This window comes from Helianthus annuus, chromosome 3 (genome assembly GCF_002127325.2).
Source record: "Helianthus annuus cultivar XRQ/B chromosome 3, HanXRQr2.0-SUNRISE, whole genome shotgun sequence".
Classification (NCBI taxonomy): domain Eukaryota; kingdom Viridiplantae; phylum Streptophyta; class Magnoliopsida; order Asterales; family Asteraceae; genus Helianthus; species Helianthus annuus.
The window spans coordinates 2,200,114-2,218,489 of NC_035435.2; the positions used below are offsets into that span (position 1 = coordinate 2,200,114).

The 18,376-nt window shown below is 35.1% G+C and overlaps 1 protein-coding gene and 3 long non-coding RNA genes across 11 annotated transcripts; all 4 read left to right on the top strand.

Moving 5' to 3' along the window:
- The first annotated feature begins 1,274 nt into the window (after window positions 1–1,274).
- Window positions 1,275–2,628, top strand: LOC118490104. 6 transcript variants are annotated; one of them, XR_004888145.1, is made up of 4 exons: window positions 1,275–1,511; window positions 1,591–1,793; window positions 1,976–2,163; window positions 2,307–2,628. It is a non-coding gene; the product is annotated as an uncharacterized LOC118490104 (long non-coding RNA). The 6 variants fall into 6 exon arrangements; XR_004888147.1 differs by having other exon boundaries at window positions 1,599–1,793; XR_004888146.1 differs by having other exon boundaries at window positions 1,275–1,500.
- Window positions 2,629–2,718: 90 nt separating this feature from the next.
- LOC110928472 lies at window positions 2,719–4,915 on the top strand. Of its 2 annotated transcripts, XR_002586403.2 has the most exons (4): window positions 2,719–2,839; window positions 3,319–3,668; window positions 3,745–3,834; window positions 4,875–4,915. It is a non-coding gene; the product is annotated as an uncharacterized LOC110928472 (long non-coding RNA). The 2 variants fall into 2 exon arrangements; XR_002586402.2 differs by having other exon boundaries at window positions 2,719–3,668.
- A 180-nt stretch (window positions 4,916–5,095) lies between these two features.
- Window positions 5,096–9,278, top strand: LOC110928471. Of its 2 annotated transcripts, XR_004888143.1 has the most exons (5): window positions 5,102–5,223; window positions 5,319–5,394; window positions 5,471–5,554; window positions 7,033–7,108; window positions 9,043–9,278. It is a non-coding gene; the product is annotated as an uncharacterized LOC110928471 (long non-coding RNA). The 2 variants fall into 2 exon arrangements; XR_002586399.2 differs by lacking the exon at window positions 9,043–9,278 and having other exon boundaries at window positions 5,096–5,223; window positions 7,033–8,052.
- Window positions 9,279–9,375: 97 nt separating this feature from the next.
- Window positions 9,376–12,229, top strand: LOC118490103 (ATP-dependent Clp protease ATP-binding subunit ClpA homolog CD4A, chloroplastic-like). The gene is made up of 3 exons (XM_035987318.1): window positions 9,376–9,660; window positions 9,737–9,826; window positions 11,384–12,229. The coding sequence occupies exons 1-3, from the start codon at window positions 9,499–9,501 to the stop codon at window positions 11,450–11,452; spliced, it is 321 nt and encodes a 106-aa protein (XP_035843211.1). The 5' UTR covers window positions 9,376–9,498; the 3' UTR covers window positions 11,453–12,229.
- Window positions 12,230–18,376: the final 6,147 nt, after the last annotated feature.

Consider the following 18,376-nt stretch of genomic DNA (forward strand, 5'->3'; position numbering starts at 1 on the left):
CCGCTGTGTCTCAAAACCCTAGCTAGACATAACAGGTGTTATCGCCGAAGTATGATGGACGCTGGGAGGGCTTGGCTATTGACGATGCTCCTTCTCCCTCTCTGTCTTCCTCTGTGTTTTCATGTGCCATGTGTTTTACAACAATGGAGAGGGCGATGGTTTTTTTATGAGTTTTTGATACGTGGCAGGCCTGTTAACAAAAGCCATAGGCGTGGCTTTTAAAAACTTGGCCCAATAGAAGAGTGACACCACATGGGATCACTGTTCATTTCGTTTAGAAATTAATATGTGTATAAACTTGGCCCAATAGAAGAGTGACACCACATGGATCATTGTTCATTTCGTTTAGAAATTAATATGTGCATAATAAGTATATTATATACTTAGTGTGATGTATGGGATAAAAATTCATTTGGTTTGGTGAATCCTATTTCATCAATCATTCATTCTAGAGATCGATACTCTATTAGTATTGGTATTGAAAATAGTGATACTGAGTTTCTGAAAAAGTGGGTATCAAATACTATATGGTATCTATCAGTACGACTGGTACTGGTACTGGTACTCGTTACAAAATGCTCTCTCTATATGGTATTGGTATCGAACCATACCTAGTGGCGGATCCAGGGGTGTTTTGGGGGTTCCCGGGAACCCCCTCGGTTTGGAAAAAAAATGAAAAAAAATTAGTGGAAATTTTATATGATTTAAAAAAAAATAATGAGAATTAGTGAAAAACTAACAAAAGGAACCCGATAGAAAATATTCTGGATCCGCCACTAACCATACCGAACTTTTATAAAAGCGAGTACCGAATATCGTAGCCAAGCTCGGTAGAATATTGATTTGGTACAATTTCAATATTGGTACCAAATTCCCATCTCGGTCAATATTCATCTTATATTCCTGTCCGTACGGTAATTGATTTTGATTGGATCAAAGGATGTAATCAACAATGGGTTCTTATTTCCATAATGTAATCAGCATGTATGTAATCACGGGCACAACTTTGTGGGGAATGAGGGCGACCGACCCTCTGAACTTTTCGCTCGGTAGTGCCCTGTATGTAGTTTTTATAGAATTTTTTTAAGTATATACGTTTTCGACCTCTGGTTTTATAAATTTTTTAGGTATATACGTTTGATTGGAAATCTCAAGTTTTGCCGGTGTGTACTCACTAACAAGAATCAAATAAAAAAAAAAAAAGAAATAAATCCCACTTGAATTCAAGAAACCATAAACCCACATCAAAATGGTACCAAACAAAACAAACAGTATGATATCCCCACAACACCACCCAAACAACAACACACATACAAGGTGTTTTCCATATTCTCTATCCACTCAAAAGCAGAAACCATCCAATCTCAGTGCTTACACAGTCTCTTTAAAGAATCCCCATTAACCCCTCCACAACAACCCTCATCCTCATCTGCCGCCAACATTCATTCATCCTCCAACTACCCAACAATTAAGGTTACCAGCTTTGATCTTCATTCATACGTAAGTTTCCTGTACGTATCTCTCTCTCAACAATTAATGTCACCCTGTACATATCTTTCCAACTTTCTCTCATTCTGTTCATCAATTAAGGTTACCAGCAGAATCTCTGTTCATCAATTAAGGTTAGTAGCGAATACACCTTCATCTGCCGCCTTCAATGCACATCTTCAAGTACCATTAATCCTCCAACTACCGACTTCAATTACCCCCATCTACCATGCCAGCTTCTTTTATATCCAACCCTTACATCATCTGCCCCCATCTACCATTCCAGTCCACCACCTCCTCTCAAGGTCTAATCTTTATAACTGTTATTACTTGCTATTACTTTCATTCATTCAATATCTGAAACGTGGAACATCATTCACATGTATCCGTTATGTACAGACGCTATTACTTGCTAGTCTTGATTACTGAGGTTGTGTAAATATGATCTGTTACTTGATGTATGTTTTATTCTATTTTTATTTTTCAGATTTTGAACTAACTGATGCACAACAAGAGCATGCTCTGACTGTCGAAAGTTTGGCACCAAGATTGGCTGCTCTTAGGATTGAACTTTGCCCGGGTTATATGAGTGAAAGTTCTTTCTGGAAGATTTATTTTGTGCTTTTGCATCCGAGACTTGAACCTCATGCTGCTGCACTTCTTTCGACACCTGAGGTAAGTTTTCTTGGAAATATTCTTGTGATTACCCTATTTCAGTTTGTTAATATTTTTTTTTTTTAAGATGATGCTTTGGTAGCTTATATTTTGTGAAATAGTTATGAGATTGAAACCTTGTTATGCACATTTTGTTTTGGTAGGTAATAGATCCAGAATGCATTGGTTAAAATTGCCTAAAATCAATTAGACATACTTGTTGCTGACTTGCTGTTGCTCGTTGCTGTCGGAGCCATACCGGAGATATCCAAACCTTACAACTTCTCTTCAGGTTGATCTTCACGATCTTTATGCTGCTGCTGTTGTTGTTTCTTATGTTTTCTCTTCAGCTGCGGTTTGCCTACTGAAGCTGCTTTAAAAGTGCTGGTAGAAAAAATGGGAGTTCCTGATGTTAATGCCCGAAAGAAAATTCGCGGGTTGCAGATTACGGCAAACTATTTGATTGATAACAATAGTGTTAAGTTAGGCAAGTTCAAAACTTTGTTATATGTTTTCTTAATACTTGTATTGATATTTGTAAATGTTTCTTTAATTAATTTTTTAATGGAGTGCAGGGTGTTGCGACTGGTGGACTAAAAGATCGAAGCGCGTTGGCACATTAGAGTTGGACCGGATTCGTAAGTCCATGAGTGTTATTGTCCGTGAGCCAGATGGGCATAACCAATTGCTTGTCAAGGTAAAATGGGTCGGACAAAGGTCATAATGGCATGTTTGGAACGGGTTGTGTTGAGTTGACCCGTTCATATAGTAATTTTTTTTTGACATTTTTCAAGAATTAACATATGTTAGTTGAATCAGATCATAGATCTGCTGGCATTTATTAGACTGTAGTTCGTATTGACATGCTTTTTAGGGTTAACTGAACTGGATATTTAGTTAACAAATCTGTTTCATCAGCAGTTGTTGAGTGTTTTTGTGTAGAATTGAGTAGTTGAAACATGAAGATGTTCTAAAGAACTAATAAGTAAAAAGGTGAGAGGGGTCGGGATAAAATATCAAGATTTTGTTGGGATTTACTATATAGCAGAAGCATGTTATCTCTACTTATTGGATTCCTAATTTCATTCAATAGAATGAGATTGATTAAACTACATTCGGCCAGTTGGAATTTAAGGTTATTTCAAGCAATAATCTATTGTTTCCATGAACTCACAGGTTTATCTTTTAATCTCTTTATATGTAAGCATGGTGTCAAGGAAAGATATCGTATTGACATGCTTTTTAGGGTTAAAACTCAATCATCCACTCTCGTGGACAAAAACAAAGAGATGAGCAAAGCCAAGACCGAGGCGGGAGAAGAGGGCCCCACCGTAGTAACTGAAGCGGACATTCAGCACACTGTCTCATCAAATATCAAGAATACCTACCTTAAAGTTTCAATTTTTTTTTGTTTTCTGTTACGCATCCGATGATTAATCTATGCCCACAGTGATCGTTTTCTGCCTGATAAGGCTATTGATTTAATCGATGAAGCCGGTTCTCGTGTTAGACTTCGTCATGCCCAAGTATGTATATTTTTGTGTATATTTTGTTTACTTTACTTTGATGATCAGCTATTAATTTACGATCTATGCCCTTTAGCTCCCAGAAGAAGCTAGAGAGCTCGAGCAAGAACTCAGGCAGATAACAAAAGAAAAGAACGAAGCTGTTTGTGGCCAAGATTTCGAAAAGGTACTGTGCTTGTTCTTGTGAAAGAGTGCAACAGGGTCATCATTTCACCTTTATATAGCCTGCTCATCATTTCATTTCAACAGTATAGCATGGTCTTCCCTTTTCTTTTAAAAACCGGTCAAACAAATAACCTTCAAACAAACCAATTTAACCCTTCAGGTGTCATGCATTTACACATTAAACCCTTACTCTCTCTTACTTCCCTTATAAGAAGCACCTCCCCACATTAACTCACTTTTAAACCTTATAATCTCTCTAAAAATTCAACATTCTACTCTTCCTCCACCTCGATAATTTGAGTCGAAACACACACTACACACACACAAGTTCAAGCTACAAACTTGAACGGTTCAAGCTGAAGCAAGTTAAGGTAATTTGAACCTGTTTGAAACTGAAGCAAGTTAAGCTACAAGATCAAGTTCCAAGTCCAAGTTCAGGCTCCTTATTTTCTCTCAAATCATTCTCCTTGCTTGCTAAGATGAAGCATCCTCCTAAAACTCCCTTTTCTTTAAGTTTAGCGTAAAAAAATTTAGTATATTCTCATAACTAATTAACTGTATTAGAAATGGTTATGTTGGACAGTTATAAGTTTTCTTGTTTTACCTTTTTAATCAGTCTTGCAATTTCAAATTTGTATTAATTGTACATGTCATAAATTGTGTTGTGTATTTGTGGCGAAGAACCCTTGCAGTTATAGAGTTCATTTCCAGCCTGTAAAGGTACCCGAGCCCACAGTTGATGAAACCATACCAAATCTATTTTTAATAAAACTTATATCGGGATGTTCAGAAAATTATTTTAAGAAATATTGTGTATTTAGTTTTTCTTATAAGTTTAATTATAAAAAGTTATTTGAGTAATTCAATTGATGAGTCATGAGTGGCTGATAACTTTTAAAAAACAAATATATTCAACAGAGATGAATTCTTAAATCGCTAAAACATAATTTTTGTTCTTTTCCTTTTGTTTTTCCGCAAGACAATCACCAAGTCCTTGAAAGATGAAAAAATGTGTTGTGTAATTTTATCATAATTCTGCAGTTACCGGTTTGCCTACTGAAGCTGCTTTAAAAGTGCTGGTAGAAAAAAAGGGAGTTCCTGATGTTAATGCCCGAAAGAAAATTCGCGGGTTGCAGATTATGGCAAACTATTTGATTGATAACAATAGTGTTAAGTTAGGCAAGTTCAAAACTTTGTTATATGTTTTCTTAATACTCGTATTGATATTTGTAAATGTTTCTTTAATTAATTTTTTAAACGGAGTGCAGGGTGTTGCGACTCGTGGACTAAAAGATCGAACCGCGGTGGCACATTAGAGTTGGACCGGATTCGTAAGTCCATGAGTGTTCTTGTCCGTGAGCCAGATGGGCATAACCGATTGCTTGTCAAGGTAAAATGGGTCAGATATCAAGAATATCTACCTTAAAGTTTCAATTTTTTTTTTTGTTTTCTGCTACGCATCCGATGATTAATCTATGCCCACAGTGATCATTTTCTGCCTGATAATGCTATTGATTTAATCGATGAACCCGGTTCTCGTGTTAGACTTCGTCATGCACAAGTATGTATATTTTTGTGTATATTTTGTTTGCTTTACTTTGATGATCAACTATTAATTTACGATCTATGCCCTTCAGCTCCCAGAAGAAGCTAGAGAGCTCGAGAAAGAACTCAGGCAGATAACAAAAGAAAAGAACGAATGTGGCCAAGATTTCTAAAAGGTACTGTGCTTGTTCTTGTGAAAGAGTGCAACAGGGTCATCATTTCACCTTTATATAGTCTGCTCATCATTTCATTTCAACAGTATAGCCTGCTCTTCTCTTTTCTTTTAAAAACCGGTTAAACAAATAACCCTCAAAAATACCATTTTAACCCTTCAGGTGTCATGCATTTACACATTAATCCCTTACTCTCTCTCACATCCCTTATAAGAAGCACCTCTCCACATTAACTCACTTTTAAACCTTATAATCTCTCTAAAAATTCAATATTCTACTCTTCCTCCACCTCCACAATTTGAGTCGAAACTCCCACTACACACACACACACACACAAGTTCAAGCTACAAACTTGAACGGTTCAAGCTACAAACTTGAACGGTTCAAGCTACAAACTTGAACGGTTCAAGCTGAAGCAAGTTAAGGTAATTTGAACCTTTTTGAAACTGAAGCAAGTTAAGCTACAAGATCAAGTTCCAACTCCAAGTTCAGGCTCCTTACTTTCTCTCAAAGCCTTCTCCTTGCTTGCTAAGGTGAAGCATCCTCCTAAAACTCCCTTTTCTTTAAGTTTAGCGTAAAAAAAATTTAGTATATTCTCATAACTAATTAACTATATTAGAAACGGTTATGTTGGACGGTTATAATTTTTCTTGTTTTACCTTTTTAATCAGTCTTGCACGTTCAAATTTGTATTAATTGTACATGTCATAAATTGTGTTGTGTATTTGTGGACGGTAATATTGGAATGAAGCTACTATGTTGGACAGTAGCTTCATTTCAAGCTACTATGTTGGATAGTAGCTTCATTCCAATATTACCGTCCACAAATACACAACACAATTTATGACATGTACAATTAATACAAATTTGAACTTGCAAGACTGATTAAAAAGGTAAAATAAGAAAACTTATAACTGTCCAACATAACCGTTTCTAATACAGTTAATTAGTTATGAGAATATACTAAATTTTTTTACGCTAAACTTAAAGAAAAGAGAGTTTTAGAAGGATGCTTCACCTTAGCAAGCAAGGAGAATGATTTGAGAGAAAATAAGGAGCTTGGACTTGGAACTTGATCTTGTAGCTTAACTTGCTTTAGTTTCAAACAGTTTCAAATTACCTTAACTTGCTTCAGCTTGAACCGTTCAAGTTTGTAGCTTGAACTTGTGTGTGTGTAGTGTGTGTTTCGACTCAAATTATCGAGGTGGAGGAAGAGTAGAATGTTGAATTTTTAGAGAGATTATAAGGTTTAAAAGTGAGTTAATGTGTGGAGGTGCTTCTTATTAGGAAAGTGAGAGAGAGTAAGGGTTTAATGTGTAAATGCATGACACCTGAAGGGTTAAAATGGTTTGTTTGAGGGTTATTTGTTTGACCGGTTTTTAAAAGAAAAGGGAAGAGCAGACTATACTGTAGAAATGAAATTATGAGCAGGCTATATAAAGGTGAAATGATGACCCTATTGCACTCTTTCACCATTTTAGGAAATCAGAGAGAGAGGACCATCTATGCAGCCTGCACTCTTTCACCATTTTTAGCCACCGAAGAAGATTCAGAAATGTGTGTTCAGTTGTTCTGCGGAAAGCAATTCCAATAAGTCTCGGTTTTTTAATAATATACAAATTCAAATGAACAAACCTTTGACTTGACTTTGGAATAACTTTGACTGCAACAAGAGTGACCATAAAAACCGAGCTTTTTATATTGAGAAATTACGGTAAAAAAGATAATGATGATGATAAAACGTCAATAATTATCCTAATATTCAAACTACTGACAGAATAACGACTAATAGACAAAACTTAAATAAATAAAAATCAAATAATCATAACTATAATAGATAATAACAGCAGTACCTTAAAAATGATGTCAAATGCAGCCATGAAAAACAATAGCAAAAATCTGAAAGCCATGAATTGCATATAAAAGTCCTAATAAGACTTGGGCAGTATTTATAGAATTTTGTAATATGATATGATCAGCCAATATTTCTACGTTTATCTATTTGATGGCAAAAGAAACTATCCCTATTTATCATATGAATTTGACATTACTATCCACCCTCACTTTTAGTAGTAGAAAAAACTTGGTGTGCACAATAGTATGGGATATACCGTAATAAAGGCAGAAAGTGCAGATAGCTCTCTAGTAACCACCACTTAGTGTATGGTATGCATGATATGTGCTAATGTATTATTTATCTCATAATTCACATGCTCTAATAGTAGAAATAAATAGTAAGTTGTGGTAATTGGTGCAATGAAAACAAAATGATTAAAGGGTTTACCGTTGATCTTAATAGTCTTGAAATGCTCCCCTGTATTTATCATACAGCTGTTGAGAATAGTCATGGAGAGGCTTTTGAGTGCACCTGTTATAGATAGTGTTGTACAAGAGAATAAAGCAAGTTAGAACTTTTGATGATTAACTGTGAGTCTCCTAAATAGAAAAAATAATCAAATATGAAGATACGTGTATAGCATCATGTATTCTTCAGATGTAAATTGTTCTGGATGTCCTTCCAGAAACTTTTCAGTTTTAGTATCCCAGTCTGCATATAACTCCATCCTTCATCCAAATCTAAAGTCTTCATTTGAGACATTGTCATTATCACACTAAACCTTCAGCAAACTACAAATTGAACAAAAGCAAACTACAAATTGAACAAAAGAAACTGATTAAAAAAAACCTTCACCGAACTGCGCTTGCTGCACCTGTGCTCGCTGCAGCTGCGCAGCCGCAGTGAGGTTGATCCGTCCAACAATACGCGACGGCTGCGCTCGCTGCGGCTGCGCTCGTTTAAGCTCGGCTCGTTCAAGCTTTTTTTCGAGTCAATCTCGAGTAGCTCGGCTCATTTGCACCCCTAGTTTCGAGTTGCTTAATCTTATTAAGTTTAAAAACTATTTGCAAAAATCCAATAGATGAGAAACAAAGCATTTTTCGACTAAAACAAAGCATTGTTGATCAAAAAATGTCAAAATGAATTTCACGTCATTAACAACCATCGTTACCTGGCGAAGAACCCTTGCAGTTATAGAGTTCGTTTCCAGCCCGTAAAGGTACCCAAGCCCACAATTGATGGAACCATACCAAATCTATTTTTAATAAAACTTATATCGGGATGTTTAGAAAATTATTTTAAGAAATATTGTGTATTTAGTTTTTCTTATACGTTTAATTATAAAAAGTTATTTGAGTAATTCAATTGATGAGTCATGAGTGGCTGATAACTTTTAAAAAACAAATATATTCAACAGAGATGAATTCTTAAATCGCTAAAAACATAATTTTTGTTCTTTTCCTTTTGTTTTTCCGCAAGACAATCACCAAGTCCTTGAAAGATGAAAAAATGTGCTGTGTAACTTTATCATAATTTTGCAGTTCTAGTTTGCAATTTTTCATAATTCTGCAGTTTATTCTGCATCTTTTTAGTATTAGAGTTATATGTTCTTTTAATGAAATATAATAATCAAAGTTACCAACTCATCTTTCAGCTGTTAATGAAGTCTACCTTGGTAAATGGTGTGTGGTAGCCAGTGAGACGATGGTGGTGTTTTCTAGCAGTTAAGCAGCAGATCGCCCTGATTTAGGGGTTACCGGCTTGCCTACTGAAGCTGCTTTAAAAGTGCTGGTAGAAAAAATGGGAGTTCCTGATGTTAATGCCCGAAAGAAAATTCGCGGGTTGCGGATTATGGCAAACTATTTGATTGATAACAATAGTGTTAAGTTAGGCAAGTTCAAAACTTTGTTATATGTTTTCTTAATACTTGTATTGATATTTGTAAATGTTTCTTTAATTAATTAATTTTTTAATGGAGTGCAGGGTGTTGCGACTGGTGGACTAAAAGATCGAAGCGCGTTGGCATATTTGAGTTGGACCGGATTCGTAAGTCAATGAGTGTTATTGTCCGTGAGCCAGATGGGCATAACCGATTGCTTGTCAAGGTAAAATGGGTCAGATTTCAAGAATACCTACCTTAAAGTTTCATTTTGTTTGTTTTCTGTTACGCATCCGAGGATTAATCTGTGCCCATAGTGATCGTTTTCTGCCTGATAAGGCTATCGATTTAATCGATGAAGCCGGTTCTCGTGTTAGACTTCGTCATGCGCAAGTATGTATATTTTTGTGTATATCTTGTTTGCTTTACTTTGATGATCAGCTATTAATTTACGATCTATGCCCTTCAGCTCCCAGAAGAAGCTAGAGAGCTCGAGAAAGAACTCAGGCAGATAACAAAAGAAAAGAACGAAGCTATTTGTGGCCAAGATTTCGGAAAGGTATAGCCTGGGGAGGGTGGGATGTAGACAAACCTTACCCTCCCCACACAATTTATGACGTGTACAATTAATACAAATTTGAACTTGCAAGACTGATAACAAAGCTATTGGTGGGGTCTGGGGAGGGTGGGATGTAGATAAACCTTACCTCTATCCATATGGATAAAGAGGCTGCTTCCAAACATCAAGCAAACAATGCAAATTGTAGATATAGTAGAATAGACACAACTATAGCCCCTAAAGCAATATATATATATATATATATATATATATATATATATAGAGAGAGAGAGAGAGAGAAAGAGAGAGAAAGAGAGAGAGAAAGTATAATGTACTTCAAGGCTTAACCTACATTAACATACATGACAAAAAATAGAACGTGCGTTATTATCATAGAACGTGCGTGATTATAGTCCCATGCGTGATTATGTGGTCCCATGCGTGATTATACCCCTGATCAAACGGTTACCATTGTCTCCTACGTGATGTACGATAAGGCTTTTTGTATGTTAACCTTACTCTCTCTCTCTCTCTCTATATATATATATATATATATATATACACACACACACATACACACAAGATGATAAACACATGTAAGGTCCACCCGAAAAGTAGACTCAGAAACCTCATTACTCTCTCCTAAAAATCTTTAACCTTAATCCTACGTCTCCACGAACTCCTATCCTGGACCATGTTCTCAGAAAGGTGCAACTCTAGCAACTCTTGCCTAATCCGCTCCTCCCAAGTCAGTTTGGGCCTTCCTCTACTCCTCCTACCCTCCATACAAAGGGTGTCTACTACTCTAACCGCTGCTGTCAATGGCCTCCTCTTCACATGCCCAAACCATCTCAATATCCCCTCCTTAATCTTACTCGATATACTAGCCACCCCTAACCTTTCCCTAAAAACCTCATTTCTCATACGTTCTAGCCTTGTGTGCCCCCACATCCATCGTAACATCCTCATTTCTGCCACCTCCATCTTGCGTGTCTGCGTCTTTTTGATAGCCCAACAATCTGTTCCATATAACATAGCAGGTCTAACTGCAACCTTATAACACAAGACCCCAGTGGCTGCTCTACACCTACACCAGCCAGCTTGTATACGATGGGCAACGTCACTATCTATCTCCCCATCCTTTTGTACAAACGATCATATCATATTACAAAATTCTATAAATACTGCCCAAATCTTATTAGGACTTTTACATGCAATTCATAGCTTTCATATTTTTGCTATTGTTTTTCATGACTGCATTTGACATCATTTTTAAGGTACTGCCGTTATTATCTATTATAGTTATGATTATTTGATTTTTATTTATTTAAATTTTGTCTATTAGTCCTTATTCTGTCAGTAGTTTGAATATTAGGATAGTTATTGACGTTTTATCATCATCATTATCTTTTTTCCCATAATTTATCTATATAAAAAGTTCAGTTTTTATGGTCACTCTTGTTGCAGTCAAATTATTCCAAAGTTAAGTCAAAGGTTTGTTCATTTGAATTTGTATATTTTTAAAAAACCGAGACTTACTGGAATTGCTTTCTGCAGAACAACTGGACACATATTTCTGAATCTTCTTTGGTGGCTAAAAATGGTGAAAGAGTGCAGGCTGCATAGATGGTCCCCCCTCTCTCTCTCTCTGATTTCCTAAAATGGTGAAAGAGTGCAACAGGGTCATCATTTCACCTTTATATAGCCTGCTCATCATTTGATTTCAATAGTATAGCTTGCTCTTCCCTTTTCTTTTAAAAACTGGTCAAACAAATAACCCTCAAACAAACCATTTTAACCTCTTCAGGTGTCATGCATTTACACATTAAACCCTTACTCTCTCTCACTTCCCTTATAAAAAGCACCTCTCCACATTAACTCACTTTTAAACCTTATAATCCCTCTAAAAATTCAACATTCTACTCTTCCTCCACCTCCATAATTTGAGTCGAAACACCCACTACACACACACAAGTTCAAGCTACAAACTTGAACGGTTCAAGCTACAAACTTGAACGGTTCAAGCTACAAACTTGAACGGTTCAAGCTGAAGAAGTTAAGGTAATTTGAACCTGTTTGAAACTAAAGCAAGTTAAGCTACAAGATCAAGTTCCAAGTTCAGGCTCCTTATTTTCTCTCAAATCCTTCTCATTGCTTGCTAAGGTGAAGCATCCTCCTAAAACTCCATTTTCTTTAAGTTTAGCGTAAAAAAATTTAGTATATTCTGATAACTAATTAACAGTATTAGAAACGGTTATGTTGGACAATTATAAGTTTTATTGTTTTACCTTTTTAATCAGTCTTGCAAGTTCAAATTTGTATTAATTGTACATGTCATAAATTGTGTTGTGTATTTGTGGACGGTAATATTGGAATGAAGCTACTATATAGCATGATCTTATACTGTTATTAACCTGTTGTTTAAGTCTAAAACCTACTATACAACCTGTTGTTATAGTTTAAAAGCTACTATATAACCTGCTGTTTAAGTCTAAAAGCTACTATATAACCTGTTGTTCAAGTCTAAAAACTAGAGTTTTTGCCCAAATAGGTGTTGGTAGAAAACTTATTTACCAAAACTAGATGGCAATCGTCTTTTGCAAGAATCATAAATCTATATATGTTGGTCAACAAAAATCAAACCGGTCTTTATTGGCGCATCGCCAAAGTATTCAGTTGCCCTCATAAAATAGGATGCTAAAATATGCATCATTAATAGGGGTTTAAAAATGAGCAGAAGTCAGATGAAACAGTTATAGGTACACTGATCCGCGCGAGGCCGAAGAGGGTGGTCATGAAGAGGAGATGGTTGATGAGGAAGATGAGACTGAGCCTGCCGGTCCACGGGGACCAAGGCAGAGGTACAGGCGGCAACATCGGGAAATTTTTGCCGATGTGGCAAATTTTGTGAATCAGCGACGGGGGCCATCGTACAAGGATTTTAACCGCGGTCAACAGGCGGTTTATGATAATGTGTCGGCAAGTATAGGAGAAGGAAGGGAGTATGAGGTGAGAAGGAAGACATGGGAGGAGATGCATGAGGCCCAGATGCAGGAACAGTGGGCCCTCCAAACGGCCCATCGGGAAAGGATGGACAAGTATATGGAAGAGCAGCAAATGTTCCAAGCTCTACAAAGATCGCAGATGGAACATTTGGTACAAATGCAGGAGGAAGACGGCCCGAAGACGGGAATGGGAGGAAAATGAGGAGAGACGTCGAAACGAGCAAAATGCAGTGGAACGACGCCGATGGAGTGCTTTATATCTCTCTAATTAAATGGCTATTAATAACGCCAAGGTCCTCAATGATCGAAACGACACCAGAGAGATTATGAAGCAGGCCTCTCCTATGTAGAACACGCGGGGTGGACCGACTACTCCAACCTCCGTGTTCCACGAGGCCCATCTGATTCGTTACCTCATTGGCCTGAGGCAGTAGGGTCTAGTTTCATCCCGCTCCCATACCAGCCGCCAGCACAAGGAGAGCCAAGTCCCCTCGACCACTACTGGGAGATGTTCGAGGCTCTCACAGGTTACTCATACCACCCAAACCCGCCAGTTGACCCGAACGAGAGATATCAGCGGCGACGGCGAGGTATGTATTTTCTTGTTGTTGTATATCTTGGTTTTCTTTATGTTTATTTCGTTAGTATTTCTTTTTCTTAGATAAATGAACGTTGTGGCTGTGTTCTCTATATAACCCTCATGAGACCTACTCGTTCTCCCAAGCTATTGAGGGGTTTAAAAGGGCTTGTTGCATAAGCTAAATGCAATCGTGACTTCACATGGAGATGTTTTAAAAATTGGATTTAAAGATTCAAGTATAAGGTTAAAAAATGAAAGTACCATATTTTGACCTTTTCTAATAAAATAAAGGCGCCCCTTAGCATTTGTCGAAAAAGAAACATTCCAAAAGTATATTATTACTTTTGCTAATATCTATCAACGCTTTTCATATTTATCCGGTTTCTTATAAAACTATATTAGTCTTTTGGGAAGTATAAAACATAAGTTAATTTGATTTAATTTTTTTGACTTTTCTATCTTCTATTTTTAACAGATCTTGTATTTAAACAATCAAGACCAACCCTTATTCATAAAATAACACTTACAAAATAGGAGACTACAACCCCACCCATAATACAACTAGACTTGGGGAATCAAAAGAAGACTACCCCACCCAATGAAACACCCAAAAAGGAAATACAAGACCAATTCAAATAACTCATGTGAAACCTCAGAAGTAAAATGCAAGACCAATTAAAAAAAATCTCACCCCTAATTTCCTTACATAAAAATATAATTACATAATGATTTATAAGAATAAGAATAATGTATGTACTTATTTAATGGTATAGCGTAAACTATTTTTATGATTTTTAAATGTTTATTGTTTTTATGCTAAATACATTAACAAAGTGTGTTAAATTAAATATATGAAGGTATATTGAATATATTAGCTTTCCACTTAAAATGGATATTATATTTGTGTTGTTTGAACTTAAAATGATGTTTTTTTTTCTTTTATTATTATTATGTAAATTACTAAAAATTAAAAAAATAGTTGAAAGATAAGTGTAAAAAAAGTTTATAATAAAATATTTTGAAGGTAAGAATAAAATGTTAATAAAATAATTAGGAAAAAACTTTGAAAAAAACTTCATATAAAATCTAAAATCTATGATCGATTTTTTTAACATTACTACTATTTTCCTTTAACACTTTTTAAGTAAACATATTTATAAATAGCAGTGCTTTTATCCAATAGAATTAAAAGTGAGAAAACCTAACTTTAAAAAAAATCACCCAGTAAATACTTTTTACATCACCTACTTTGGTAAATATGTTTTTCAGCTACACATATATGGAAAAAACTCCTAAAAGCATAACCGTAGGTTAGTTTATTTATCTGTTTAATACTAATAATAGTATAACTACAGGTTATGCTTTTAGGAGTTTTTTCCATATAGGTGTAGCTGAAAAACTTATTTACCAAAATAGGTGATGTAAAAAGTATTTACTGGTGTTTTTTTTAAAGTTAGGTTTTCTCACTTTTAATTCTATTGGATAAAAGCACTGCTATTTATAAATATGTTTACTTAATAAGTGTTAAAGAAAAATTGTAGTAATGTTAAAAAAATCGATCATAGATTTTATATGAAGTTTTTTCAAAGTTTTTTCCTAATTATTTTATTAACATTTTATTCTTTCATAGGTATTGTTTTAGTTTCCTTCAAAATATTTTATTATAAACTTTTTTTACACTTATCTTTCAACTATTTTTTTTTTAATTTTTAGTAATTTACATAATAATAAAAGAAAAAAACACATCATTTTAAGTTCAAACAACACAAATATAATATCCATTTTAAGTGGAATTCTAATATATTCAATAAACCTTCATATATTTAGTTTAACACACTTTGTTAATGTATTTAGCATAAAAACAATAAACAGTTAAAAAACATAAAAATAGTTTACGATGTACCATTAAATAAGTACATACATTATTCTTATTCTTATAAATCATTATGTAATTATATTTTTATGTAAGGAAATTAGGAGTGAGATTTTTTTTAATTGGTCTTGCATTTTATTTCTGTGGTTTCACATGAGTTATTTGAATTGGTCTTGTATTTCCTTTTTGGGTGTTTCATTGGGTGGAGTAGTCTTCTTTTGATTCCCTCAAGTCTGGTTGTGTTATGGGTGGGGTGGCAGTCTCCTATTTTGTAAGTGTTATTTTATGAATGAGGGTTGGTCTTGGTTGTTTAAATACAAGATCTGTTAAAAATAGAAGACAGAAAAGTCAAAAAAATTAAATCAAATTAACTTATGTTTTATACTACCCAAAAGACTAATATAGTTTTATAAGAAACTGGATAAATATGAAAAACGTTGATAGATATTAGCAAAAGTAATAATATACTTTTGGAAGTTTCTTTTTCGATAAATGCTAAGGGGCGCCTTTATTTTATTAGAAAATGTCAAAATATGGTACTTTCATTTTTTAACCTTATACTTGAATCTTTAAATCCAATTTTTAAAACATCTCCATGTGAAGTCATCCGACTTCTGCTCATTTTTAAACCCCTAATAATGTTTTAGCATCCTATTTTATGAGGGCAATTGAATACTTTTGCGATGCGCCAATAAAGACCGGTTCAACTTTTGTTGACCAACATATATAGATTTATGATTCTTGCAAAAGACGATTGCCATCTAGTTTTGGTAAATAAGTTTTCCACCAACACCTATTTGGGCAAAAACTCCGGCTTTTAGACTTGAACAACAGGTTATATAGTAGCTTTTAGACTTAAACAGCAGGTTATATAGTAGCTTTTAGACTATAACAGCAGGTTGTATAGTAGGTTTTAGACTTAAACAGCAGGTTAATAACAGTATAATAGCAGGCTATATAGTAGCTTCATTCCAATATTACCGTCCACAAATACACAACACAATTTATGACATGTACAATTAATACACATTTGAACTTGCAAGACTGATTAAAAAGGTAAAACAAGAAAACTTATAACTATCCAACATAACCGTTTCTAATACAGTTAATTAGTTATGAGAATATATTAAATTTTTTTACGCTAAACTTAAAGAAAAAGGGAGTTTTAGGAGGATGCTTCACCTTAGCAAGCAAGGAGAAGGATTTGAGAGAAAATAAGGAGCCTGAATTTGGAACTTGATCTTGTAGCTTAACTTGCTTCAGTTTCAAACAGGTTCAAATTACCTTAACTTGCTTCAGCTTGAACCGTTCAAGTTTGTAGCTTGAACCGTTCAAGTTTGTAGCTTGAACTGTTCAAGTTTGTAGCTTGAACTTGTGAATGTGTGTGTAGTGGGTGTTTCGACTCAAATTATGGAGGTGGAGTAAGAGTAGAATGTTGAATTTTTAGAGAGATTATAAGGTTTAAAAATGAGTTAATGTGGGGAGGTGCGTCTTACAAGGGAAGTGAGAGAGAGTAAGGGTTTAATGTGTAAATGCATGACACCTGAAGGGTTAAAATGGTTTGTTTGAGGGTTATTTGTTTGACCGGTTTTTAAAAGAAAAGGGAAAAGCATGCTATACTGTTGAAATGAAATGATGTGCAGGCTATATAAAGGTGAAATGATGACCCTGTTGCACTCTTTCACCATTTTAGGAAATTAGAGAGAGAGCCAGAGAGGGCCATCTAAGCATCCTGCACTCTTTCACCATTTTTAGCCACCGAAGAAGATTCAGAAATGTGTGTCCAGTTGTTCTGCGGAAAGCAATTCCAATAAGTCTCGGTTTTTTTTAAAATATACAAATTCAAATGAACAAACCTTTGACTTGACTTTGGAATAACTTTGACTGCAACAAGAGTGACCATAAAAACCGAACTTTTTATATACATAAATTATGGTAAAAAAGATAATGACGTTGATAAAACGTCAATAACTATCCTAATATTCAAACTACTGACAGAATAACGACTAGTAGACAAAATTTAAATAAATAAAAATCAAATAATCATAACTATAATAGATAATAACGGCAGTACCTTAAAAATGATGTCAAATGCAGCCATGAAAAACAATAGCAAAAATATGAAAGCCATGAATTGCATATAAAAGTCCTAATAAGACTTGGGCAGTATTTATAGAATTTTGTAATATGAAATAATTAGCCAATATTTCTACCAGTTTATCAATATGATGGCAAAGGAAACTATCCCTATTTATCTTATGAATTTGACATTAATATCCACCCTCACTTTCAGTAGTAGAAAAAACTTGGTGTGCACAATAGTATGGGATATACCGTAATAAAGGCAGAGAGTGCAGATAGCTCTCTAGTAACCACCACTTAGTGTATGGTATGCATGATATGTGCTAATGTATTATTTATCTCATAATTCACATGCTCTAATAGTAGAAATAAATAGTAAGTTGCGGTAATTGGTGCAATGAAAACAAAATGATTAAAGGGTTTACCGTTGATCTTAATAGTCTTGAAATGCTCCCCTGTATTTATCATACAACTGTTGAGAATAGTCATGGAGAGGCTTTTGAGTGCACCTGTTATAGATAGTGTTGTACAAGAGAATAAAGCAAGTTAGAACTTTTGATGATTAACGGTGAGTCTCCTAAATAGAAAAAATAAACAAATATGAAGATACGTGTATAGCATCATGTATTCTTCAGATGTAAATTGTTCTGGATGTCCTTCCAGAAACTTTTCAGTTTCAGTATCCCAGTCTGCATGTAAATTGTTCTGGACCTGAAAAAACTGACTTGGAAACTGCCAATGCTCTCTTTGAGTTCCACATATTTATCGGGGGCACCAATGAAAACTTCAGCAACATGGAACGGCTGACTCAAAAACCTTTGAATTTTACAGGAACGTGCGACAGTCAACTTGTCGTCTTCACTGAACAAAAGAAACTGATTAAAAAAAACCTTCACCAAACTGCGCTTGCTGCGCCTGCGCTTGCTGCGCCTGCGCTTGCTGCGCCTGCGCTTGCTGCGCCTGCGCTTGCTGCGCCTGCGCTTGCTGCGCCTGCGCTTGCTGAAGGATGG

Bases quoted from the DNA above. Each gene is read 5' to 3' on its own strand.
- LOC118490103 (XM_035987318.1), top strand. From the start codon at position 9,499: ATGGGTCAGATTTCAAGAATACCTACCTTAAAGTTTCATTTTGTTTGT. The intron at 9,661-9,736 runs GTATGTATATTT...TATGCCCTTCAG, and splicing joins TTAGACTTCGTCATGCGCAA to CTCCCAGAAGAAGCTAGAGA. The intron at 9,827-11,383 runs GTATAGCCTGGG...TGCTTTCTGCAG, and splicing joins GTGGCCAAGATTTCGGAAAG to AACAACTGGACACATATTTC.